This window comes from Scomber scombrus, chromosome 12 (genome assembly GCF_963691925.1).
Source record: "Scomber scombrus chromosome 12, fScoSco1.1, whole genome shotgun sequence".
NCBI lineage: Eukaryota > Metazoa > Chordata > Actinopteri > Scombriformes > Scombridae > Scomber > Scomber scombrus.
In genome coordinates, this window is record NC_084981.1 from 24210111 (window position 1) to 24237188 (window position 27078).

The 27078-nt window shown below is 38.8% G+C and overlaps 2 protein-coding genes and 1 non-coding gene across 4 annotated transcripts; 2 read left to right on the forward strand and 1 right to left on the reverse strand.

The window, feature by feature from the left end:
* The first annotated feature begins 1335 nt into the window (after window positions 1-1335).
* On the forward strand, window positions 1336-1417 carry trnas-cga (transfer RNA serine (anticodon CGA)). Its single transcript has one exon. It is a non-coding gene; the product is annotated as a tRNA-Ser (tRNA).
* Window positions 1418-1981: 564 nt separating this feature from the next.
* gpr155b (G protein-coupled receptor 155b) lies at window positions 1982-13327 on the forward strand. Of its 2 annotated transcripts, none has more exons than XM_062430421.1 (20): window positions 1982-2077; window positions 2613-2830; window positions 3080-3227; window positions 3445-3574; window positions 3666-3844; window positions 4064-4216; window positions 4369-4436; window positions 4773-4944; window positions 5630-5785; window positions 6057-6140; window positions 6327-6450; window positions 6573-6657; window positions 6985-7072; window positions 7239-7461; window positions 7615-7692; window positions 8176-8336; window positions 8625-8720; window positions 9481-9545; window positions 9629-9766; window positions 10595-13327. In XM_062430421.1, exons 2-20 carry the CDS (start codon window positions 2673-2675, stop codon window positions 11220-11222), a joined length of 2934 nt encoding a protein of 977 aa, XP_062286405.1. In that variant the 5' UTR covers window positions 1982-2077; window positions 2613-2672; the 3' UTR covers window positions 11223-13327. The 2 variants fall into 2 exon arrangements, with proteins under 2 accessions (XP_062286405.1, XP_062286406.1); XM_062430422.1 differs by having other exon boundaries at window positions 10537-10735.
* Window positions 13328-16456: 3129 nt separating this feature from the next.
* Window positions 16457-23225, reverse strand: tmem41ab (transmembrane protein 41ab). The gene is made up of 5 exons (XM_062429993.1): window positions 23086-23225; window positions 18729-18879; window positions 17998-18159; window positions 16780-16918; window positions 16457-16692 (listed from the first exon to the last, which is right to left on the reverse strand). Exons 1-5 carry the CDS (start codon window positions 23223-23225, stop codon window positions 16457-16459), a joined length of 828 nt encoding a protein of 275 aa, XP_062285977.1.
* Between the last annotated feature and the right edge of the window lie 3853 nt (window positions 23226-27078).

The following is a 27078-nucleotide window of genomic DNA, read 5'->3' on the forward strand; positions in this document are numbered from 1 at the left end:
CATGAGCACAGATTGCTCATGGCATTAGTTGACAGCAAGTCATCTTTTTGCTTGCTGTATGGTTTCAATACAATGTACTGGGGGTTAGCGGTATAATTTTGACGTTATTGACCTAAAACTAAAGAAAAAATATCTGTGTTTTTCTCAGAGACTTTAATACACCTAGGTTTGCATGCGAGCTACCTGAATGAGACACAAAAAATTGAAGTGGAACACTCATGGAAATGATCTACCAGGAACACAGTGATTATTTTGTGTATTTTCACATTGATCTCCTGAAAACTCAACAGAATATTTTTAAAGGATGGATTCACAGTTTAAAAAACATCTGTCTTAAAACAATCAGGTGCACAATGGATATTGAAAGTGTTATATGTTGCCCCTAATCATTCCTCCTGTTAATTATTGCCATTAGAAGATCCCTTCACAATACACTTACAGTGGAAGTGATGGGAGCTAACATCCACAAGCTTCTTATTTTGCAATTCCTTGTATTTAAAAGTGTATCTGAAGCTAATATGAAGCTTCAGATTATTCAACAGGGAAACACAAAGAGGGAATTTAATGCTTAAAAAAGACTAGTAAAGACTTGGTAAATGTGACTAACTCTGTTGACTGCTGAAGTCTCATATAAGCTTCAGATACACTATTAAATACATTTTTAAACAAAATGTATGTGTGGACACAGAAAAATAGAGAATTTAAAATGTCAAAGCAAAAAATACCTATACATAGAAACACACCCTCCCACCCGCAGCATTGCAAAAAGGCACAATAAATACATAAAAAGCACATTTGAAGGGGATCTTTTTATGGCCACTATGGACAGGAGGAACGATTACAGCAAAGAAAACTTATTTCAATGTTCATTTGAGCACCTGACCGTTGTTTTAAGACAGTTTAAAAAAGGAACCAACAAATTAATCAATTTGTCAAGGATAGGTTCACAATTTTTAACAACACAATTATTGTCATTTTGTTTTTCATAATTGGATATTAGTGTGCGGTTAAAACAAATAAATGTCTGTACAATATCATGTGTAATACAACAGAAAATACAACAAAATATCTTGTTTGACCTGCTGAACATTTGAGTGTAAGTGAAAGGGTTCAGCAAGTATTATACACATGAGCCATTCTTATATTAGTTTATGGTCTCTGCTCTTGCATGTAAAATCCAGTAAAACCTTTCCTGCAGTCCTAGATCTGAGTGGTCCTGAAAGGATGACATGAATGTTTTCAGAAACTTGTCTAGCTGAGCTTTTTGGCTGGTTAGAAATAATATATATAGACTCAGAGATTTTCTGTTTTATTGGATGAAAAGCAGTGTAGTTGGCTGTGATGGCCGAGAGGTTAAGGCGTTGGACTCGAAATCCAATGGGGTTTCCCCGCGCAGGTTCAAATCCTGCTCACAGCGTTGATATTCACATATTTGGTCAATATAAATAAATGATTCTTGTTGTAAGTCATTGTTCCATTAAAAAGGGCAATTTCCAAATTTCCAAAGGGCAATTCATCAGTCATTAAAAGCATCTTAAAGACTGTGAAATATATGTGAGGTAGTGAAGTAGCACCGTATAGATTTCACACAATGCAGCAAATTTCACGAGATAAAAAATAGGCAGGAATTTAAAGGGAACAGCCATCAAAAATGTCTACACTTTTACTTTGTTTGAGCATTGCTGTTTAAATTGAAGAAATAATGTGATCTTATTTAACCAATTTAGAGATAAAAATATGACAAACCACTTCACTTAGTTTGCTATTTCCTTTAGTGGTCACATTTTTTTTTAATTCATCACTCAATAAGCTTTAAGCTGTAATTGCCCTCGCATGAATGGACCAGCCCATTGTGTCACACACGCAACACGCTTCTTAACCAATCACAGTCGAGTGCTGAAACGAAGCTGGATGATGATTGGCTGAGCCGCCCGTCAGTCATTTTTCAGGGGCGTCGCCACTCTCGGCAGCTGTCAGTTCCAAAAGGCAAAAAAAACACCCAGCTTGTTCACGCACGCAAGTCAGTCAAATCTCACGCTTTTCTGCATAAAAAAAGATGGTCTTTTAAGTAACACAGGTAAGCATTTAAATATCTAAATGACTAAATATGTCGTTGTGTGTGTTATATTTGTGCCAGATGCGGAAGATGTAGCTTACTGCTGATGTTTTTAGCATGCAAATAGCGCTAGAGCTAAGGGTCAGATGGCAGTGACAAACAGCGCTGTCTTGGTAAGCTTTTATTTAGCTTTAGTGACATAGCTTTATTTGGCTACAGAGACATTACACTGTATACATCTCCTGTTATTGACTGTGCTGACTTAGCTAACAGCATGTTTAATCTGGGGCACCCTAATAGACAGCTACTTCATTTCCCTTTTTGATGTACACAGTGGTTAATAGGTGTTATTGTGGGTTTCCTCCAGATGAATCAAGTGTTTTCTCTTTATGGCAGTCATTGTCATGCTCCCCTCTTTATCATTAGACTGTTAACTTCTTGTTTTGTCTCCTTTTAACCCCCCCAAAACCCCTCCTTTTCTCCTCCTATCTTGTTTTCCCTCATTCACTTCTACCTCCTAATTATAAATGTGTTATCTCCTTGCCTTCCTCCAGAGTGCTGATATTTCCCCCAGCCATCACCTGACCCCTCTGGTATCCCCCATCCCGTCATCACCATGGAGACTGCCAACAACTATGTGCTGATCCATGGGAAGAACATCTCCCATAATACCCTGGCCGGCTCCGCTGCTGGGCCCCACATGTCAATCGACAAGCTTTTCCCGGCTTTGCTTGAGTGCTTTGGCATCATATTGTGTGGCTACATAGCTGGCAGGTAGGCATGCACAAAAATAGATGCACACTGACGAGATCTCCAGACCATTTTAAGTGGTGTTTGTTGCCCCAGTGAACCTTAAATTTACTTCTCAAAGTGGCATTGCTAGTAGCGTTCAAAATAACAATATCCAACCAAATATCTTGCTGTATACAGGGAGTATAGAGTCATCCAGTGAAAATACACAAGTGAAAAATCACTCTGTGTTTTATGTGTATTAATGGCTATTCCCTTCATTCCTGCCTACAGGGCAGATATCATCACAGGGAGCCAGGCTAAGGGTCTGGGGAACTTCGTTTCAAAGTTTGCTCTGCCAGCTCTGCTCTTTAAAAACATGGTGCTGTTGGACTTTGGAGACGTCATCTGGGCGTTTCTCTGGAGTGTCCTGGTCGCAAAGGTTGGTGTTTGTTTTTGTGTCTCTGTGTATGTGTGTGTGTGTGTGTGTGTGTTTACACTTTTTTTAGTATGTGTACGTATGTACTCTGTATTTTATCTCATGATGGTTTGAGAGGATTCTAGACAAGGAGAATCTAACACTGTGATTAAAATAACATAAATAACACTTAAAGGAAAGTAACACACACCTGACTTTGAGTCTTGCATCCTGTTTATAGGTGACAGTGTTTGTGCTGGTATGTGTGCTGACGCTGATGGTGGCCAGTCCAGAAAACAGATACAGCAAAGCCGGTCTGTACGCCATCTTTGCTACACAGAGCAATGACTTTGCTTTGGGATACCCGATAGGTGAGGCAGAGTAACACTGCTGTATACTCCTCTCGCAAGTTGTCAGTGGAGAAGAATACTAATGCATCTCTATCTCTCTCTGTTTTTCTAGTTGACGCTCTGTACCGGAGCACGTATCCAGAGTACCTCCAGTACATCTATCTAGTTGCTCCAGTCTCCCTCATGCTCCTCAACCCCATTGGTTTTGCTCTTTGTGAAGTGCAGAAGTGGAAGCAGGACAGCCATCCACAGCACAGCACAGCTGGCATTGTGGGAGTTGTAGTGCTACAGGTACTGGACTTACTGGTGTTTTTATGGTGAATAACAAACCATAGCAAATGTAAAGCCACATTAGATTAGATTTAAAGGCCCAGTCTGTACATGCGTTGCTGTCTACCACACTTTATTTTTGATATTACTATTTGCCAAAATCAGATGTTCTCAGATCTTATTATCAACTGTTTAAAAGTTATTTAATCTCTATGAAACTCTTACTCTCAATCTCTACAGGTGTTGAAAAACCCCATAGTGTTCATGGTGATAGTGGGGATCATCTCTCATTTTGCCCTGGACCAGCAGATCCCTGCTGTGCTGTCAGAGTTCATAGATGGCTTGGCCAACTCTTTTGGAGGGGCAGCCTTGTTTTACTTGGGCCTCAGTATGGTGAGACTGGATTTGTTCAAACTTTTTAATTGCCCTGTTATGACTTCAGTGAAGCCTTATTATTGTATTTTCGTTACTAAACTTAGTTTTCAACTCTTCTGAAGCATGAAGAATGTTATCATTATAAAGACATCTGTGTCTCTCTGTTGCAGGTCGGGCAGCTTGGAAAACTAACCAGAGACACAGGAGTTGCCTTGATTCTGCTCATCACAGCCAAACTGTAAGTGGAACTGTGCATGTGCGTGTGTATAGTAGAGGATGGGGGATGATGGCCATAAGTTAGTCCTGGAGTTATATTGGACTTTATTATATTCAGAAGCATTTTATCATGAACAGGACAAAATAATAGACACACCTCAATATAATGTAGTCCAATGCCACACCCCCTCTATCCCTTCTATCCCAAACCATGTTGGAACATTTCTGGGTTTTATGACTAATCCTGCCAACATGTGGATAGTATTTTCTCAGTCTGATTTTCATTAACTGGAACTGCTTAAACCACTAGTTAATTATGATAATTTGCATATTTTCTCCGTTCCTATTCTCTTCCCAGGCTGGTGATGCCGTTGGTCTGTAAAGACATGGTGGATATTCTGGACGTAGGAGTAAACAGCACGAATGCCAACCACACCAGTTTGTCTAACTTTGCTTTCCTATATGGAGTCTTCCCAACCGCACCTAGTGTGGCCATCTATGCTTCACACTATAACATGGAGGTAGAGGTGGTGAGTACTGTATGAAATAGTTAAGCAACAGCAATTTTTGATACATTATCGTTAAATAGAAGCCATTAAAACGCCGCTTAAGCACTCTTTATGAAATGCATAAATCAGGACTATAAAAAATGGCTTTTAAGCTTCAAAAAGCATCTGAAAGCAATTTGACCTAAAAACAAGTTGTCCTGGTCATGGTGTGTCAAAATTATGAGGCCAATACCAATCTCCTGGTCAGGTCACATGACAGGAAAGCTCATAATCCATACAAGGATCTCACACACAACCCCACACACACACACACACACACACATGCACACACACACACACACACACACACACACACACACACACACATGCACACTCACACAAGCCTAACAAGCTGAGAAAATGCCAATTTCTTGCTAACAGTGTGTCATTTGAACATTTCAACTGTAAACATAATACACTTTATTTATTTATTGACCCCCCATGCCATGACACCAGCCAGCTACAGTATATTCCTGGCCATTAGATGTAATAGTGAATCATGGAAATGTTATGTCATTTTGTTTACATGTAAAAGAAACACTATCAACATGGACAATCAAAATTAAGTGTTTGGTATATTAGAGCATGCTGATGAAAGTCTGTTGTAGCCAGATTTTGAGTCATTTAGTGTCTTTAATTTCTCTCTCTCTCTTGTCTTTCTGTCTAGGTAACATCAGGGATGGTGATCAGTACATTTCTCTCTGCGCCCATCATGTACGTGTCGGCTTGGTTATTAACAATCCCTCTGATGGATCCAACGCCCCTGGTGACAGAGCTTGAGAACGTTAGCTTCAACATCAGCATTGTCAGCCTCATAGCACTGGTATGTGTGTTTGCATGTGACCTGGAGTAAGGACAGTGTCCCAAAGAGGATCAGTCAAGCTGACAAGAATGAATACTGAAAGACTTGATTTCTGTTTATATAATAAGAAGTAGAATATCAGTAAGATGAATATGACCATTACTGTAAGAGCGTTTTTTCAGACTTTATGAGGACAGATGTGGTTTTAAATACCTTTTAGATGGAGATTAGTCAGTAATTTAACAAATATAATGATAGAAATGTGTGATCTTGTGCCTGTGTTTTCTCTCAGGTCTGGACCATAGCGGTGATGTTGCTCAGCAGGAAGTTTAACAGACTTCCTCACCTCTTTGCCTTAAATCTTTTCCTGGCTCAGGTTGGTCTCCAGTAGCAACTCAAGTAATTTAAAGCTTAAAAATAGATTTATTTCAGTTTTTGTATGTTTTATGTGTGTTTTATTCTAATGATAGTTGAAGGTCTTGTTTTTTGTTAATTTATCCAGGAAATGTCATTTGAGTGAATTGCTTTCTCACTTTCATACTCTTATTCTGCCCTACTTTAGTTCCTGGTGTGTGTCAGTATGATCCTGTGGAACTTCTTAGTGAAACAAGAGGATAATGTATTTGGCAAAATTCTCACCTTCACTCTGCTCTACGGGTCTCTGTACAGCACATACATTTGGACAGGTGAGTGAGTATATTTGTGAGCGGTTGACCTCGGTTTTCACCAGCTTGACACAATTTTGAAATTAATTGTGTTTATTTTGTTCACTCTGGTGTTTGCATGTATGTTTTGCTCTCCCTTTTAGGTTTAATACCGCTGTGTCTGGCTCTGACTAACAGAGATGATCTGCTGAGACTCCGACCAGGAGTCTTCATGATTTTGGGCTGGGGGTAAGTCAACACAGCCAAACACCACCGGATATTTCTCTAAATCCTTTCAAATTTTACAATAATAACCTTGTTAAAAAACAACAGATCAACATTAATTCAATTAAAATATTTGCTTTCCCACAAACTGCTAGACAGAAATTAACATTATAAGGGAGACAGCGTCATCTACTGTTCATCTACTTTTTTAAATCTGTGCATCATGTAATCATCCACTGGTCAATGGTCTGAGGAAAAACAAGATAATAAAGTAAATTACTGACAGGTAGATCATGGAAAATGCTTGGAATTTGCTTGGTTTGAATTGTGTGTGTGTATGTGTGTGTGTAGGGTTCCCTTTCTGATGGTCGGCAGTCTCCTTCTAACTGGAGAGAGGACTGATACCATAGACTCTGCCTTCTTCTATGGCAGAGCTCAGGTTAGAAAATAATTCCACATTACTTTCAGTTTATTTTCATGTTTTCCTGTCCTCTCTCTTTCAAGGCGACCTCTATTTTTTTCTTATGATAAATAATTTCTTATGAATCCCAGAATAAACTCATAATTAAATAGTATAATTTGTATAATTTTATATTCTTCTAAAGATAATCAGTACAGCAGTGGTGCTTGCAGTCAGCTTGGTGCTCGGTGCAATATCTTTGATGGGTCTCAGTCAAGGAGACAGGGAGCAGAGCGGCTACCAGGCCCTGAACAGAGCTGCTTTAATAGGCATCAATGATGAGATGAGGACCCCTGGTGGCCTGGAGGATTCACAACAACAACAACAGTCACAAACAGCAAATTCACCTGTTGCCAGCATCAACTCAGGTAGCTGGGTTCTGTGTTTTTTTTAAGAAGAAGTATTGTGTCTGCAGGTTTTTAGAATACCACTAACATTTTATGTGGATCATTCAGAAGACAAAGTAGTCCACAACTTAAACCAAGCAGTAAATATCACCACTGTTTGTGATGTGTTGCCAGACCTCCACAGCTGTTCTCCTCTCCAGACGTTACCTGACATGATAGCCAGCACGCAGAGGGAGCACACAAACAGCACAGGTAACAAACACACATTAAATCATTTAATCCTTCATCCATTACTTTATTTTCCATTGTACTTGCATTAGACACCATTTTAAATATACTGTATTAATAATTAGCATGGCCAAAACTTGCAAACTCATTAATCTCCAAAGACCTGATAGAAAATGGTGAATTTCTAGGCTCAGTTTGATATTCAGCTTCACATTTATAGTTTAAATGTTGCCACAGAAAACAAAGACAGATGCCGGCATTAATTTGCACAATAAAATAAAGAGTTTATATTAGGTGTGCACATTTATAACTTACATTGGCACCCTCATCATTTTAAAATTCATAATTTTTTTATTTGTAGTCAAGAAAAGTAACCAAAAAAAACAACATTTTTCAAGGTATAATGAAAAACTATGCAGTAAAACAGCATAAAAATATACAGAACTGAGCAAATACTCCAATCTCCCTTGAATGTAATTGTGGTAATGTTTTTTTTCTTCTCTCCAGGCCACATTGGGGGATTGTGTGACGGTCAGCAGCAGAGTTCGTCCCCCCCTTCAGAGCAGCCGTTGAACCTGCCACCGCCTGCTGGGCTTCAACCCACCGACGACAAACAGACAGTCAGACACGTTCTGCTCTGTCTGCTGCTCATTGTCAGCCTGCTCGCGGTGAGAATGGATTACCCTGTTAATAAGTGTGTGTGTGAATGTGTGAGTGTAATTAGCAAATTAGCATTAAGAAAAAAATGTAACCTGACAAAATCACATATAGTTACTATCTAGATACTAGATGCTTGTTAAATGAGATGGAAGGTGTAAAAGGAGGCCTGTGTGTCAAAAAAAAAGAAAAGAAAAATCTGCTTTACTTTACTTCCATAACCTGTTTAGTATATACTTATGATGCAAAGCTTAGATAAAATTGGTGTCTGACTGATTAATGCTCCTGTCTTAATACAGAACCTGTCCAGCTGTTTGTGGTGGTTGTTCAACAAAGATCCAGGAAGACTTTATCTTGAGCTACAGTTCTTCTGTGCTGTGGCAAACTATGGACAGGTATCTCTATGTGTGGTGTGGGTGTGTGTTTGTGGATGCATCTATGTACATTAAGGGGGACGTAGAGTATCAGGCATGCTTCCATGTCTACATTTTTCTTCTGGGTCTTTACTGGAATATTTTTGCTTGATTTACAGTTCAAAACACTTATCTAATCTTATATTGACCCTACATACAGCCCTCTCATTTTAGCCACTCTCTGAAACAAGCCATTTTATCTCCTGTCTCATTAAAGCCCTTAAATTGATTAAATTAAATCCCAATTAGATCACTCTGTTCTGGTTAATTCCTGGAAGCTGCATCTCAGTAGACTTCCAGCTGTTTCATAGGCTACGTAATCAAACAGTAGTAATCAGATTTTGCCTCTTTTTCCTGTTCTTTACTTGAAATAAAAACTTCTCAATAACATCCACACATGTACTACTACATGGAACAACCTCAGCATCAAACACTGCAGAACAGATTGCCATTTGTGGGCATGTGTGAACCATCTGACGTCAGTTTGTTGGAGAAGTAGAGGCAACTTTACAAACAAATCAGGCTGAAAGTTTTGAGCTACGTTCACCTAAAGTTTTGGACCTTTTACCCTGTTTAATATAGACATCCAACATCGTAACACTATAAAAATAACAGAAAATTATAAAAAGCATCATATGTCCTCTTTAAATGTTTAAACATTATGGTGAGTACCACAGTAATGTCTTTAACTCAACCGTAACTAAAACTTTAATTGCAGTAATTCACCTTCTGTTTCTCTCAGGGTTTCCTGTCTTTTGGGATCTTTGGTCTGGACAGACACCTCATCATCCTGCCTTTCAAGAAGAGGTGAGATGACACTGAATGGTTTCTACAGTAGATTCATTTTGAGACACATAACTACAATAATGTTTTTTTTTTTCCTGTTTCAGGTTGCTCAGCTTGTGGCATGGCCGGGACAGCGAAGAGTTGAGTCCTTCAAGTGTACCAGAGGAGGTCAGACTTACCTGTACCCAGTTTGTCCGCTACCACAAAGACCAGTGTGTACAAGATTTAGTTCACACACGCAGGTATGAGTGCTAGTACTAAATGTTTTGTCTGTGCATTTGAATGTGTCAAACAGTGTTTGGGTCTTCTCTGTGAAAAGCTTTGATTTCAAATCATGTCTCCATTATCCATTTATGTATGTTTTGTTTTACATCTGAACTGTTTAAATGATCCCATGAGCTAGTTTCTGATCCTGTTCACTTCCACATTAACTACTGAGTCATTCGTTTATTTTCATTTGATTCTTCAAATGAAAATTCTTGATGTATGGATTTTCCTCTGCACCCTCTTTGCATGTTATCTATCTGTTGATCTGTTTTGGTGCAGTTTTTGAGACCCTCTATCCACCCAGTCCTTTTACCCAAAACAAATTAAAGTTGAGACATTACACATTTCTATGTTATGGTACAATAAAGCTACATCATGGTTTGCAATACCTGCTCAATACTGCAGCCAAACACAAATATATAGTAGCATTAGCTGTAGTTGCACGATTGCAAGTTATAATAAGAGTGTAATTATTAAGAACAGAATATATCTAATATACATATACAGTATATAGGGCAGTTTTTAGGCTGTGTTTTCCCTTTTTGGTCTTTAACTATAACACAATTTCTATGGGTTTTAAGTTCTTTTCTTTTCTTCTAACACATACAAACTTCTTCCCATTATTCCTTTCCCCTTTCTCCCCTTTATTTAATCCTTTTCTACCTGTTACACATGACCTTTTTTCCTCCCTGCTTCCTTTTGCCTGCCCATTTCCCCCTTTCTTTTCTTCTCTATCACACCCCAGTGGCTCAGGGGAGAGTGTGAGCGCTTCGACAGGTGAATCCTTCCTCTGATAATGACAGGTTTGGAGGAGGAAGAGGACAGGAGGAGGAGGAGGGGAATGAGCTTTTGAGACATTCCCCTTCCTGTCAGTCGCAGTACCCTCTACCAAATCAGGATCTTCAAGCCCAGCACCTCCAGGAGCAGCTACACACCGAGACACAAGGTCTGCACCAAACTCACGATCCGGCTGAATCCTGCCGCCAATGTTCTCCCCCATCCCGACCCCGGCTGGAACCTGAGACGGAACACCAAACACATATTTCTAACTCTGATATCCCAGAAGAGCAGATTTACCATCTCCAGTTATACCAAACTCATGACCCAGCTAATCCTCAGCACCTACACCAGCATGGTCCCCATTTCCATCAACACCCACAGTCCCAATTTGAAAGTGTATTCCGGGGCAGTGATTTGGTGGACTGGCTGGTGGAGCAGGGTCTGTGTGCAGGGAGAGGTGAGGCAGAGCACTACGGAGTTCATCTTCAGCAAGGTGGGGTGTTAGATCACTTGACAGGTCAGCATATGTTCAAGGATGAATTTACACTGCTGTACCACTTCACCCACGGGAGAGAGAGATGGAGAGAGAGGGAGGGAGAGAGGTGCGGGGTGGTCCCAGAACATGTGAGACGAAGCTCGGAGTTGATATAAATAAGGTGGAGAGAGAAGCGGAGAAAGATAAGACCGAAAAGGAGAGAGAGGAGGTTCCAAGCGGCAGTCACCATGACAGGGAGTGCCAAAGAGGAAGTGCCTTATGGTGCAGTTTTCCCCAACAACCACTAGATACTGTCTCTAAGAAGATTCATTTTGTCAAAGTCAATCAGTAGTAGTAGTAGTATTTTTTCCAACAGGAATCTAGCCTGTTAATAGCTAATTTCACCTCCTCTGTATGTTTTTGTTGTGGCAATTTGACACAATTGTTCCAATACCGTGATATTTAATTGTACATTTGAAGATGTATTTGCTTTGATTGACAGGTGTCTTTGGCTATTTATGGTGGCTGCCTCTTGTTTGTCTGCTCAGGTCCACCCTGTTGCCCAAACTCGAAAAATTTCTAGCTCAAACTACTGAAAAGCTTTGTTTTAAAGTCCTTTCAGAAATGTATGCCTGACATGAGATAGATTACATCAAAGAGAAAGAAAGTAGGCCAAGTCTTCTTGATTCCTTTTTTTAAACTTTATTTTTTTTCTTTTCTTCACATGTGACGGATAAGTGATTTTTTGCTTTTTTTCCTTCTGTGTGGAAAAAAGTGGACTACTTCATGACATATTTTCAATGAAGGACATATAAGCTTTGTTTTAAGGACAAGTTGCCATTCATCAACCTATCATCCTCAATTATATTTTTATGTTGTATTTGTGTGCTAGTAGTGAGAAGACTAAGATTCTACCAGTGATCTGACACTGTGGTACTGTTTGTGTGTGCCCAGCGAGCTGCAGGGTCTCTCATTTAAATCCTAAAGTTCGTTCTACGTTATGTTTTGTTTCAGATGAAATGAAGTCATGCTGAATCCTGCCTGTTATGTCAGTATTTGATATTTTGCACGCTGTGTCTTTGAACCACTCTGGTCCACGTTGACTACTTGCATGACTGAAAGCAGCACAGTCTTCAGCTCAGCACTGAAACTTTTGCACTGACTGAAAAATTACATTCTTCACATTTTTAAATTATGCAAGTTGCTGGATGTTTGTCTTGACATTTTTTATGTTTGCATTGTGTTACTGTGCCACTGCAGTCAATTTGAAACATTTGTTTGGGACTGATTGTAGTCATGTTACTAAATGGATTCATGCAGCCATGATGGAAACTTTTGAAAAATCAGCCCAACCTCGTCCTGAACTCACGTTATTTCTTTGCCAATGAATTAAACCTGCAGGACAACAGTGTTTTGTTTTAGGAGACTGATGCCAAAATCAAAATTCAGCTTCCTGAAACATCAAAAAGATAAATGTGTAGTTAAATGAGAAATTTAGAACACTTGAACTAAAACATTTGAATTGCTAATCTTACCTTCCTACATTTTGATAATACTGTTAGAGTCCTAAACTTTGATGCAGTTTATGTGTTCTGTAGCTGGAAAATTTGGATGCTGGAAATCATAAAAACTACTGAACTCTTTATCATTAAGCAGCTATCAACACTAACTACACTACAGCTATGATTTGCCTGTTAAGTTGCTGCTCATTTGTGATATCATTAGTATGAAGTTAACATGTGTAGGTGCAGTTGTGGAAGATGCCTGGATAGTGATGATATATGCTGACATTAGCACAGATGAAGATCAGACTAATGTCAGACTGTGACTGCTGATTTGATATCCATGCAAAATTTCCCAATTGTTTAACGACCCCTAAGGGACCATTTTACATTCATCTGGATCCCTTTTTTCTCATATCTCACAGAAACTTATATGTGCATATATTTCTATCTTTGTGTCTTTTGTCAACTGGCACCACACAAGTTCATGCAATTCAAACATCAGGTCGCTGTGTTTACTAACTTGTTAAAATATGTTTCTGTGACAGAGTGCCTGCCTCAGCCAATGTGAAGGTGTGTGCTTGTGTGCATGATTAAAAATATATTTGGGTCTGTGTGTGTGTGTGCGTGTGTTTGTATGTGTGGGAAAGTACTGAGAGACAACAGGAGAGATTTTAAGATGTGATATGTGTGTTGATAAGTATAAATGTGGGTATTTTGTTTAAAGTATGTTGCTGTAAATGTGACCATAAGAAAAAACACAAATAAACTTGCATCCAAATCCCCTCCCCCTGTACTCAGAGCAATTATTGATTCAACCTGTAATAAGAAAAAACTTAAAAGACAAACCAGTCATAGCAACAGTGCAGAGACTTTAAAGATTTTATTACACCATTCTTAACAAAACCCTGCATTATGCTGCATATAAAAATGTTTTTGGTCAATGAGGAGAACAAAAATCTCTCATCCTGAGACCCACACAGTCCTTTCAAACTTTCAAAGCAACATTGTCAACAACTAAAACATTTTATTACTTTACCGCCTCTGCATTGTGCTGATGGGAAACCTCTTTAACAATAAGGTGTAAAAATACACTTGTTAAACCTACATTTTGTTTCTTAGGGCGCACTCACACTAGGGCCAGTTGTTCCGTACCGTGCTGAAGCACGGATGTCCCCCCTCCCCTGTCCCCCGCTGGCCCGCACTCACATTACGTGTACTCAAGCACGGTTACCTCCGACACATTGCACAAAAACATATAGACAGTTTACTTTCATAAAACATGCTCAGGTGTGTGAGCAGCTTTTTAAGACTAAGGGCGTACTCACACTAGGCAATCGTACCGTGCCCAAGCACGTTTGCCCCCTAAAATCCGGATTATTTGGCTAGTGTGAGTGCAAGCGTACCGTGCTCAAGCATACCTCTTCCAACCGTACCGTGCCAGGGAAGTGTACCCTACTCAAGCACGGTACACTTGCACTCACACTAGCCAAATAATCCGGATTTTAGGGGGCAAACGTGCTTGGGCACGGTACGATTGCCTAGTGTGAGTACGCCCTTAGTCTTAAAAAGCTGCTCAGTTCAGGTAAATTGGAGGGTGGGAGGGTCAATTTATTATCAGTTCAATCCTTAAATCACAGTAAGTGACCCTAACTTGTATTTATATATTAGTGAATAGTGTTCAGTTCCTTGATATGATGGTGCTTTAGGTCTTTTTGACATTCACAAAACAGTGGAGCCACCGACGGACTCCTCAGAGCTCACAGAGCCAGAATGTTTTCACTGTTTGTTAAATCCTGAACTTCACCACCACTCTGCCAGGCCACAATAAAAAAGATCTGACATCTAAAATATCACACAAAACACATTTTCTTTTTACAAAACATCATCTTGAAATTATGTTAATCAGGAAATACCTTTAAAATATACAGTTGAAGATCCAGACCTGTAGTGTTGTGTCTGACTGACCCTCTCTACGCTACAGTCACACCTGAATTTATAGCAACCTCGTACAATAAGTGTCTCCTTTAAGACTGCCTATAACATTTATATACATTCAATGACCCTACATTTTTTTATTGTTTATGTTTCTTGACAAGATGCTACATTTAAGACTATTCTCTATGGCAGTGGTCTCCAACCCTGCTCCTGGAGAGCTACTGCCCTGCATGTTTTAGGTATCTCCCCACTCTAACACACCTGATTCTAATAATAAACTCGTTATCAAGCCCGTGACAAGCTGCAGCTGCCTGATAACGAGTTCACTATTAAAATCAGATGTGTTAGAGTGGGGAGATGTAGGCCAGTAGTTCTCCAGGAGCAGGGTTGGTGACCACGACTCTATAGACTCTCAGCTCTGACCCTAAACCCTAACTTTAATTAATAGTAAATAGTACACTACTAAACTATCAAACTTTTAACAGTACATCAGTCACACTCAGAGTGACAAACATACTGTTAGGTGCAACACTGCATTCAGCTGCACAGATAGAAGAGTTAAAGAAGTCATACTGTAATCACACAGGCAGAAAATTAAAATCTCCACATGGTTTTCTTCAAAATAAAACAAGAACATTTGTCAGGTTAATGCTCCTTGAGCCACAAACTGGTTGGAAGTCACATAACTGAATTTCTACAATGTCTAAATGTAAATGGAGAAAAACAAGAATTAATCTTTTAGTATAATAAGATCCATCAATAGTATACATATGAATTATGTATATTATTCTGAGTTGAAGTAACGCTCTCAAACTCTTATTAGACCGATACAAAAGGTTGTGCTGAATACTGATGTTATGTTCAGTGAGCTGCAAACTCCAAACCACAAGTGAATGGGTTCAGAAAAGCATCAAGTTTATAGTTAATGCTCCAAATCACTCATGTCCTTTTCTTTCACACCTGGTCTGCAGTGAGCTGCTGTAAAACCCATCAGTGGATGCAGCCAGGGTTATATTAAGACATGTGTAAGTGTTTTAGGAGGAGACACACAAGCCATAACACTTTTTTTTCTCTTCTGGAACCATAATGGCTGACTGCAAACAAAGTAAACATATGTGGGCGAGCTAATTCTGGGTGCCAGAATTCAAAGTAAAGTATAAAATCAGACCATACAACAGAGACAGAAATGAGAGCATCCAGTGTGTTTGAGCCAGAAGTGTTTCTCCACAGCGAGGTCAAGTGGGGCTTCCTGTGCAGCTCTACGGTACATATTTATTACACAGAGCAAATGACTTTAACAGCTCTGTGTGATAACTTGACAAAATGGAAACATAGTGGACCTGTGTGCTAGTTTATTCTTCAGTAATTCTAAATAGGTCGGTGTAAGGGGGGCTGTCAGAGTTTTAATTCATTGTTTTACCTATAAAATGTCAGAAAATAGTAACAAATTGGCACTCATAGCTAATGGTGACGCTTTCTTATATTTGGTTTTATCTGCTCAACAGCCCCAAATCTAAAGATATTCAGATTTTTATCATGTATGCCACAGAAAAGCTTCAAATCTTCACATTTGAGACGCTGCAGCCAGCAAACACCTATTACCAAAATGGTTGACGATTATTATTCTGCCAATCAACAAATCAATTGGTCAACATATTGTTGCAGCTTTACTTTAAAGACTTCCTTTTGTTTTGTAAGTCTATATATATTTAGGGGCCCGTCTCAGAAGATAACTTTACTTGTGTGTATCAGAAGTCAGCAATCTTTTGGAAAGAGGACCTAAAGTGTGGTGTAACAAGACCTGAAGACATTTCCAAATTATAAAAACAGATCATACTAGAAATATGATGAGCCTCTGGATGTGCCCTGATGGAAACCACAAGGCCACAGTGCACAAAAAGGTCACAAGCCTACCGGTGAAGACTTTCGGTTTTCTGATACGAAGATACCTTTCGTTTTTCCCCCCAGAATCACCGTTTCTTCCTTTCCTGCTTGTTTTTAACCGAACTCTGTCCATTGCTGTCCATGCCGTCCACCTTCAGGTGATCTTTGCTGTAACGTTTGATCAGCGCACCTGGGACCAGAGCCATGAGGGCAATGGCCAGGAGCTGGGCCAGCGTCCCCCAGGAGAAGATATCATCCAGAGAGTGAATATGTGAGAGGATGGAGCCTGTACGAACGCAGATAAAGTTGTAGGGGATCAAACCTGCAGGAGGAGAAAGTAGCAGCGTAGTGATCAGAGTTTGTAGCGGTTTATGTGCTTGCGTGTATTTTTATGTGTGAACAGTCTCACCTATGAAAACAGAGAAGAAGAAAATGGGCATAGGGATGTTGAGGACAGGACAGGTGATGTTTAGGAACCAGTTAGGAGTCATAGGGAAGAAACGAAGGAAAAGGAGGAAGAAGAACAAACTGCTACGATTTTCCTCCACCTGACGGGGGGGAAGCGGGAGAGAAGAAAGATAACAGAAAAGGATAAAGGGACACTGATAGAAAATGGGGGAAAAAAGAAGGTGAAAGGAGTAACAGAAAGAGTCACTATGTAGTTTTTTTTAAGACTGCATAAATGTTAAATAACACCTAAATAATATAATAAAAGTTTACCCTTCCATCACTTCTATTGTTTTTTCCTATGCTGTATAGGTTGTTTTTTCATTTTCAAACTCCAGAGATTTATGTTTTTGAAAGTAATATTTTTTTATACATATAATTATAAAGGCCTTTCTAAAGTCTGCATGTTAGAAAGTTACATAGGTTAAAGAAAGAAGGAGGTTCAAATCCAGGGTTGCCAGGTCTGTGAGACAAAACCAGCCCACAAAACCCCCCTAAAATACTAGAACGCAAAATATCCCTCTGCCAAAAAGACATTGCTTTAAAATTACAACTATCACAGATTAATGTATTGTAATAATCTACAAAGTACCACCATAAACGTTTAGTGTGCCAACATTAAAAGCAGCTCTCCAGAGTGGGGATCCAGAGGCAGACGCCAAGCAGAAGAGAGTATTACAGCATGCTCTGTGTGTGTGTGTGTGTGTGTGTGTGTATACAGTGTACATGTACTGATCTGGAGTCAGTTTGGTAGGAGTTTGGTATAAATGGGTGTAAGTTTCCCCATCGTGGGACTAATAAAAGAAAATCTTATCTTATATCTTAAATACATTATTTCATTCAAAATATAGAGTTTTTGTTTATAGACATTATTCATGAAGAAAAAAAGTCTAGGTCTATCCAACCAGCAGACCAAAAGAAAAAAAAAACACTTTAGAAGTCGCCCAATTCCACAGGAAAACCGCAGACTTGGCAACCCCGTTAAAATCCCACACTGATTACAAGTGATCCATCTTCTATAGTGTTTATAAAAAAGTTTCTGGTAACTTCACATTATTCAAAACAACAAGCAGTCAGGCATTGCAGTCATTTATTAAGCAGAAAAAAACTAGTGAAATACAACAACTACAAAGTTACACACCTGTTTTAATCAGTGAGACTAGTGAACAGAGAGGCCTACCTTCCTCTGCAGCAGCAGCACCTTCTCAGGGAAGAGCTCAACCACGTGCTGCTTTCCAAACACAGAAGACAGCAGGAAGCAGAAAGTAGATCCTAGAGTGGTGAGCAGGCAGGCCAACGCCAAACCCTCCCAGGGCCCGAATATCGCACCAGCTAACATGTTCTGGATGGTTAAATAAAAATGAGAGTCAGTCTCTGGAAACAAGACAGAATAAAGCAGATGTGTGTGCTAAAATAAAAAAATATGGAACATGATTCTAGAAATTTCGTGAAATTAGCTCATTAGAAACAACAGAGAAAACATGTCACATTAAATAAAATATGCTAAATTACCTGTTAAGATGAAGATTTAAGATGTTTTAGACACAGTATGTATTATTTCTCCGGGTTTCGTGAAAATTGCAGCTTCAATAATTAGTCAGTAGTTGACAGAAAATTGATTGCAGACTATTATGATGATCAATTAATTGTTTTGAGTGGTTTTTAAGTGATTTTTTTGTTCAAGCTTCTTAAATGCGAGTGTTTTCTGGTTTCTATACTCCCCTTTTATAGTTAACTGATTATCCTTTAGTTATCGACTGTTGATTGGGGCAAAATATTTTTCACAATTTTCTGACATTTTAAAGGCTAACAGCTAATCTATTAATCTATTAATTAATTAATTGATCAATAATGGAAATAATGGGTAGTAGCAGCTCTTGCTGAAATCATACATTATTGAGCGTGTCTCACCAGAAAGGAGGAGCCGGGTATGGCGAAGGACTGTTTATACAGGTAAGCGCTGCAGAACAGCAGCAGAACATAGCCGTGATGTTCTCTTTTATAAAACTTGAGCATCTCAGCGAGCTCCCGCAGCTCATCCAGGTCCGAAGGGAACTTCAGGCTAAGTGGAAACACACAACAGGACACAATTATCTTACTAATGATTGATTCATGATGATGAATAAGCAACTTATTGGTAGACTGTACATATTGTAGAGTAAGAATGTAATGTTTTGTGATAAAGTGTAATAATGTATTATTTCCTCTTTTCAAAAAATGCCTTTCATCATTACTTTTCAATCATAATCCCCAATAAAAATTAATAAACGTATTGTTTACTGTTAAAAACTCAAGGTTTTTGACCAAGAGATCTCATAAGGACTATTTATTCGGCAGGAAAGTAGTCCCAAAAAAAAACGACAGATGAGAAACCAAGACATTTTGTTCTGGAAAAGAAAAGCTGCCTTTTTTTTCCAGATCTTAAAGCATGAAATACATTCACATGCATTGTATTGGGGCAGCAGCTGAAGTGTCAGAGGTCAATATCTCAAACTTTGCACATAAAATAACCAATAGCTGTATGGTTAAATATCACAAAAGGTAAAAGAAAACCTACAGTATGATCTGTGATGACCTGTAATTTGGATGAAGTGGCTTCTGATACTGCAAATCATGATTATGTACTATTTATAGCACTTCAAATAGGAAGAACAGGAAAGACCTTACTCATTATAGAAACATTTGTCCATGCATATGTGTGTGTGTAACAGGATACATTTGATTGAGTGACAGAAATAGCATTGCTTTCTGTAGAGTTGAGCAGAGGGTTGGAAGAGACCCCTCAAGGCGCACACACACACACACACACACACACACACACACACACACACACACACACACACACACACACACACACATATATATATATTACATAGATTTACATTCATTCCCTTAACATACCCTAACCCTAACCACTACTTACACTCACTCTAACCTTTACCACTGCCCCAATAATCTGCTTTTTTTCAATTAGACAAGCCCTCCCTAATTAACTGGTCCCATATCTAAAATTTCCCCCCAAACATAGTCTATGACAGACACACCAAACACACACAGTTATGCCACTCTTTTGGAGTATTTACATAAACTTAACCTAACCCTAACCTTAACCACTGAACCAAAAATCTGGGTTTTACCAGCTGGGGGGAACAGCGTTTGTCCCCAAGTGCATAAGCTGTTCCACATCAACTGGTGTTAAGTCTGGTTTGTGTCCCTGCAAGTGGCTTAGGTCATGCACACACACACACACACACACACACAAAATCCCCCCACTTGAAACTCAAGATGCCGGCTTCCTCTACCACCTGCTCTGACATTCTGTTTCTACTGGTTAGTGGACAAACATACTGTTCTTTCATTGGTCAGCATGTTGACGATTTTTTTTTTTTTTTAAAGCTCTCAGATATGTGAAACTGTGCGGATGCAAGTGCAGTATTTAAAAACAGAAATGTGTCATCGTGGGTACTTTTAATTTCGCTTACACAAAATCCCATGAGAAATGTTCTGTCTCTGCACACACACACACACACACACACACACACACCCCAACACCCCCAAGTATTAATATACAGGAGTAGATTAGGTAATGTAGACACTTCACGTAGAAGGGACTAGATGTTGCCTCATCACAAGTACATCTTCAAACACAGATATGAAGTTTGGTCATATTAGGTTTAATATTTAAGCAGCTTTAAATGCGGTTTTAAAGCAACTAGAGCGGATAGCAGCAAATTATAACATGCAGGAAACTGGAGGCACCAAAGTTTGTCATTAGTTATTGATAAATGATAAATTATGGCAATTCATTTTCTGACTAACTGAATCATTTCAGCCCTGTAAACAGCAGACTAAGTGATTGCAAACTGTAAACTGGGACTGAAAACTTTTTTGGGGCCATTACGTGACATGAAATTACGTTAATTTCTTACCAGCTGTTTTGCAAGACAAAATACATAATTTAGTTTGTCGCTGTATTGTTTTCTTCTTCTTTTGTGTTGTTAGGAAGAGTAAAGGGTTAGGGTTAACCCTAACCATAACCCTAACCCTGGCCTTCCACATCAGGTTTCAAACATACTAAATAATGAAGATGACTTGTCTTGGTCTATAGTAAACATGTCAAGTTGATATATAACATGGCTATCACATCACATTTGAGGAATCATTGCAAAAATGTGTGTACAAGTACATGGTATATTGGTAATGGATTTTTTTTAAATCCTCAATATCAGTATCAACATCGGCCCCAAAAATCCAATATGGGTCAGGCTCTATAGATAATGTGTAGATAATGTAACTTTTCTTTTTAAAAGGTAATTTTTGACACACAAACATGCACACACAAATACACACCCATGACTTGGCAAACAGGAAAGTCATCTCATTAGGTACACTCGTGACACCTTCAAATGACTTCATAAGTAAAAGTACACTATAATAAGATTAATATCAATTTACTGGGTCTAAACACACACACACATTTTGGCTCTTGGCTTCGGTGTGTCTTGGTCGGCGTTATTTTATCATCCCTAAACAGCCTCACACTTGACTGTCTTGCACATTGCTGTGTACCACTTACAAGACTCACACAAATACATATCAGATCATGGTCACTTTTGGGGACATTACATAGACTTAGATTCCTTTCCTGTAGACCTTATTTAACCCCAACCATAACTGACCCAAAATCAGACTTGGTGGACAAGCGGTCCCTAATTAACTGGCTACCCAAAAGTAAACTATGACAGACCAAACACACACATAGGTTTGCACATTCTTGTTAGGACATTACTGTACATTGACCTCCATGCAATATGGACAGCCTAACCCAAACCCTCACCATAACCAATTAATGCCCAACCCGAACCTTTACCAGGACCTCAGAAATGATGTTTTCCCTCATTAGGACCAGGCTTTGCTTCCCATGAGGACTACTGGTCCCAGCAGGGTCTGTGTTTAAACTAGAAAAGGTCCAGATGACACACTTGTTTTATTAGCTATATAAATAAAGTCAGTATTATTCTTACTCGTAGATGAATGCACTTGAACAGGCTAAGAAACATGCACACACGTTCCAACGAGTAATGCGATCAGTCCAATAAGTACTGAAAGGAGAGTAGAGAGAAATTAAGAAAGGAGAGAGGGAACACGTTTAATATTTCAGCGCTATACTGATTTTATTAGTAGTAGTGAGGAAAAGAAATTAATTCCCTTCACAAGGAGCCTCTTCCAGTGGAGAGGGAGGAAGGTAAACACTGATGATGGGTCACTAGTTCAGCCCCCCACCCACCAAGCTAAATCTAAGGGGTCACAAGATGATTAAAGGAATAAATACGAAGGACACATTTCTGCTAAATAAAATGATGTTTTTGTCTTTCTTTTGCCATTTTCTTTTCATCTCCTTTGTGGCTTAGAAATGCTTCAATTGAAACAATGAGGAGAAAAAAAGACTCTTTGGTAACAGTTCATAAGTAGGCAGTGATTCATTAAAGGAGGTCACAAGTCAAAAAAGGTTGGCAACAGCTGCACTAGTCCATCAATGAAGGAGCAACAGAGCTGAAGGAATTAATCGATTAGTAGATCAAAAGAAAATTAACTGGCAACTTTTTTTGATAAGCAAAATGTCGAACACACTCTGGTTCCAGCTTCTTAGTTGATGAGGATTTGCTGCTTTTCTCTGTTTGACAGCATTGTGAATTAAAACAGATATTTAAAGAGGTTACTTGGACTCTGGGAGAAAGTAATTGTTATTCAAAATACACATAAATGATAATTAGAAAAATGTAATTAGCCGCAGTTCTTTGAAACACAGAGGCTGGAAAAAAGTTAAACAATCATGGCAGTGGGGTATTTAAGGCCACATGATGTTACTGTAATTCAGGGGGAAGCCCAAACACTAAAGGGCTTTGAATCACTGCCAGTATTTAACTTTAAAAAGAGCTGTTTCATCTCATTACTGTGGTCAGACTATGACAGCTGAATTAACTATATGTGAAGAAGTATATGAGTAAATACACTTTTGCTTTGTGTGATTATTCTTATTATATGTTTGTATAGGCTATATTGCTAAAATCAAAATTTGATTAAGCGACTGTTGCTGAAGCTGATCTGAGGGTGACCCTAATCCAAACTTGGGACTTCCAGCTGAATTAGAACATGAATTAAAACAAGGCAACTAAATTAATATACTTTTTTTTTTTTAAAGTGGGTTAATTGTGGTTACATTAAGTCTCTTGTTTGTTAACTGTATGTCTCTTTCCATGGTCCATACCTGAACTCTTGTACTGCCTGGTCCTCCCCTTCAGAGGCCGACTTGAGGTGCTCCCGTCCCGGAGGAAGGTGAGTGGACAGCAGGTAGAGGTACAAGCTCGCAGCCGCCACAATGGCAGCCAGCCCCGCTAAGGAGCGCATGTTTCCCCCCTGCAGAAACTCCCCGTTCAACCGGCTGTCTAAGTTCAGCGTCTCCTGCTAAGAAACTCCGGCTGAGTTTATGAAGAGGGGGAAACCCGCTGGTGGAGAGAAGTCGACGTGTTGCGGCTCAGTTGGACGACACCGGAGAAAGGAGGGTGTCTCTAACCGGCCAGCAGGCTGCAAATGACGGATGACATTCTGGTTGAGGTTCGGCAGACGGATCACATGACAGTTCCTCCAGACTGATGCAAAAAAACACTGTTCACATTAGTGCAGCGCTGTGGTTTCTCCTCCATACTTTTTTCTGAAACTGTCACTTTTCACATTAGTTTTCTACATATTGTCTCAAAAGCAATACATGAATCACACTTAAGTAATTAAACTGAACTTTTATGTGTGTGGTTTATGCAGTTTGGATATGATCTTACAACATGTGGCCACTAGAGGGCGACGTGGTAAAGGCCATGAGGAGTTCAGAAGAGTCATATTATCATTAAACCCATCTGTTCATATTCTGACTCGTAATTAGTCTCTACACCAATTCACATTCATAAATTCCCACATCAGTCAATAATAAATGTTTAATTAATCCTTCTGTTTGATTAAAAAACATTCACAATCACTATTTTAATGTCCAGATAAACATTTTATAGAATATGTTGAATACAACATGTTTGAATGTTGATTTTTATTTTTTTTTAATAAACACTGGTCAAATGTGTGCATTTGCATTTATTAAAATGTGTATCAGCTTCACACACAAAAAAAGATTGTTTTCCCATATTTGTATAGTGTGTCACATTAGTAAAAGTCAGGCTTAAACAAATGTGTATTGGGTGTTTTTACAGCTCTCAAATGTAAAAATGGGACAGGTTCACTATTTTTCAACAATTTTTAACAGGTTTTTCTTGCTGTAATCATCCCTCCTGTTCAGACTGGCTATTAGGAGATCCCTTCATAATGCTCTCACAATATAGGCTAAGTGATGGGGGGACACAATTCACATACCTCTTCTGTGCAAAAATGTATTTAAAAGTTTATATGAAGCTGATATGAAGCTTCAGCCATCCAAATGTGTCAAATCAAGTAGATATCTTTCAACTTTACAGTCATTTTAGTGCCAAAATCTCTATTTTTACTTTATTACTTCTGCTGCAGTTCATGAATGCTTTAATTCTGATTATTTCAATATTTTTGTATCTATATATCTATTTTGAATTAACTTTGATATCCAACTCCATAAACTCTGTTCTCTTTTTTCCCTTTTCACGCTATATGGTGAATTTTCATTTCTGTATGTAAATATGAACATGAGAAATTGACTTAAGATTTATTGATGCTAATCATTATTGTATTGTCTCAGTTTATTTTATTATCTAATTACAAAGGGGATGAGATCAACAAGCTGTCCACAATCATACAAAGTCATATTCTCAAATTGCATCTATTTCTCATTTCAGGTTCCATGTCAGAAGTCTTAAATACAAATATTTAAATCATCAATCGACACAGAGACATGCTTCAGTGTTGTCTTTATTTATTCAACATCTGTGGGTGTGTGTGTCCGTCTGTCTGTCTGTGTGTGTGTGTGTGTGTGTGTGTGTGTGTGTGTGTTTGTGTCTGTCTGTGTGTTTGTATGTGTATGTGTATGTGTGTGTGTGTTTGTTTGTGGGCAAGTGTGCGTGTGTGTACATGTGTGTGTGTTTATGTCCGTGCATGCATGTTTCTGTCTATGTGTCTGTTTGTGTGCAGGTGTGTGTGTGGGTGTGTTTGTTGGTGGGTGGGGCCTTGGAGCGAGGCGAGGGGGGGCTCAGGTGTAGGGTTAGAAAGGTGAAGCTATTTCCCTCCGATCTCAGGGTTTGGTTCAGGCAGTTCCCCTACAAAAGAAATTTTGAACATTTAGACATAAATTGCAAACCCTAACCCCGATAACCACGGCATTAACGCAACACCAAGAACAATCTAAATCCCTGTGCTGTTCAGAGACTGAGAAGATTACAGTCTTGTCGCATCAATGTGGTGAGGCTATGTGCATGAATCGCTTAGATTGGACAAGTATTTACACTTGTCAACGTAAAACTTTAGCTACTAAAGTTCTTTAAAAATGACCATAATGTTGTATGACATGCTTTAGGCCTTTAACTTAAAACTGCACTTCACTTTAAATCACAGTTCAAAAATACATCATCTCATAAAATCATTTCCTACTTGTCAGGCAGGCTTTTGGGTTTTCATTCACTTCAATTTGATATGAAAGCCCACTTACAGAGTGACTTGAAATTTGCTTTAAAGACAGACTCACAGTTTTTCAAGTCTGTCCTAAAATAGTAAACATTGACAAGTGATCATTCCTCCTGTTCATACTGACATTGGTCTAAAATTAAGGGGCATTTAATATAGAGTTACCCTTGAGAGAGTTGCACTCACACACAGACACACACACACACACACACACACACACACACACAACAGTTTACCTTGATCTTCTGGATTCAGTTCGTTTGCAGGTTCCTCGGGCAAATCATCCTCGGGCAAATCGTCTGGTTCTTCCATCCCTTCCAAGGCATCTTCTTCTTCAAGAACTATAAGGTTGGAACACATTTGATGTTTGTAACAAATCCAAAGTTTTTGGCCAGTGCTACTCAAGTTTTATTAGACATTTATTCAAACAGGCACATGGAGGACATACTGTCTTCATCGTCAGTGGACGCTACGCTCAGCCCAACCACAAGGGTGAACAGCAGGAACACGATCTGAGCTCTCATTCTCTACAAACAGAAACAACAGATCAGGGAAGCACTCAGCTTTACTGCAATCACCTGCCTTATGGTTTGTCATCAAGATTAATGATCCTTTTAAATAGTCAGTAAAAGCAAAGAAGAGATCTTAAAAAACGACTTACCTCTGTTATTATACTCGCCAGCAACAGAGTGTAGGTTGGTCTATCACAGTGAAGTTTGAGGTTGATGATGCTTGTGAGTTGTGGCTCTGACTTATATAGCAGACTGAGAGGCTGAAGGCGTGTGTCTAAAGAATCTCAACCATCTAACCTGTTCAGTTTGAGGATAATTGGTTCCAAAGATAACTCAGTCATTAGATGTATTTAAAAGCACAGAGCGTGGTTAACAACTTTTAACTGCTCTTCATCTGATTTCTTTTTAAACATGAATAGATTAATTCAGTTTTTTTTTTTTTAAAGATTTATCTTGAATGTACTTTGATATCCAACTCCATAAACTCTGTTCAGTATTTAATCTATTTTCTCTATATGGTATGTTTTTATTTCTGCATGCAAATGTCTAAATATGAACATGAGAAAGTGGCATTAAAATAAGACTGTAACGTTGAAACCTATCTACTTGATTTGGCTCATTTGGACAGTTGAAGCTCCGTATTAGCTCCAGATCAACTTTTAAATACATGTTTGCACATAAAGAGGACTGTGGATTTTGTCCCACATGTTTTTGTCCTTACATAACCGTATCCATTATTGTGAACTAGAAGAAAATCCTGTTTCAGTGGTAATAGCTTGTGAAAGGTTATGCTTTGATTCTCACACCACAAACAGGTCTGAATAAGCCTCAAGCTAAACGCTAATCTTAACTTCTTAAAGCTTTGTCTTTTAAAGATTCCATGGATGGATGAATACTTGCCTATTCAAGTTTTGCCACTTTGCTAGTGACACATCTCAGGGTTAGGGTTAGCTGTTGCCGCAGGTAATATGTTATATATGACAGTGAAAAAAAATAAATTTGCATATAGTGCACTGGGCAATGCAGGAGGGGCCTAAACATACATGACATTCAAAGACATGTAATTATCAGTATTGTGTTTTGTTCAGTACATATGATGA

Bases quoted from the DNA above. Each gene is read 5' to 3' on its own strand.
- tmem41ab (XM_062429993.1), bottom strand. From the start codon at position 23,225: ATGCGCTCCTTAGCGGGGCTGGCTGCCATTGTGGCGGCTGCGAGCTTG. The intron at 18,880-23,085 runs GTATGGACCATG...GTTTCCACTTAG, and splicing joins CAGGCAGTACAAGAGTTCAG to CCTGAAGTTCCCTTCGGACC. The intron at 16,919-17,997 runs GTAGGCCTCTCT...CCCCCCCGTCAG, and splicing joins TGCTGCTGCTGCAGAGGAAG to GTGGAGGAAAATCGTAGCAG.
- gpr155b (XM_062430421.1), top strand. From the start codon at position 2,673: ATGGAGACTGCCAACAACTATGTGCTGATCCATGGGAAGAACATCTCC. The intron at 3,228-3,444 runs GTTGGTGTTTGT...TCCTGTTTATAG, and splicing joins GGAGTGTCCTGGTCGCAAAG to GTGACAGTGTTTGTGCTGGT. The intron at 6,658-6,984 runs GTAAGTCAACAC...GTGTGTGTGTAG, and splicing joins TTCATGATTTTGGGCTGGGG to GGTTCCCTTTCTGATGGTCG.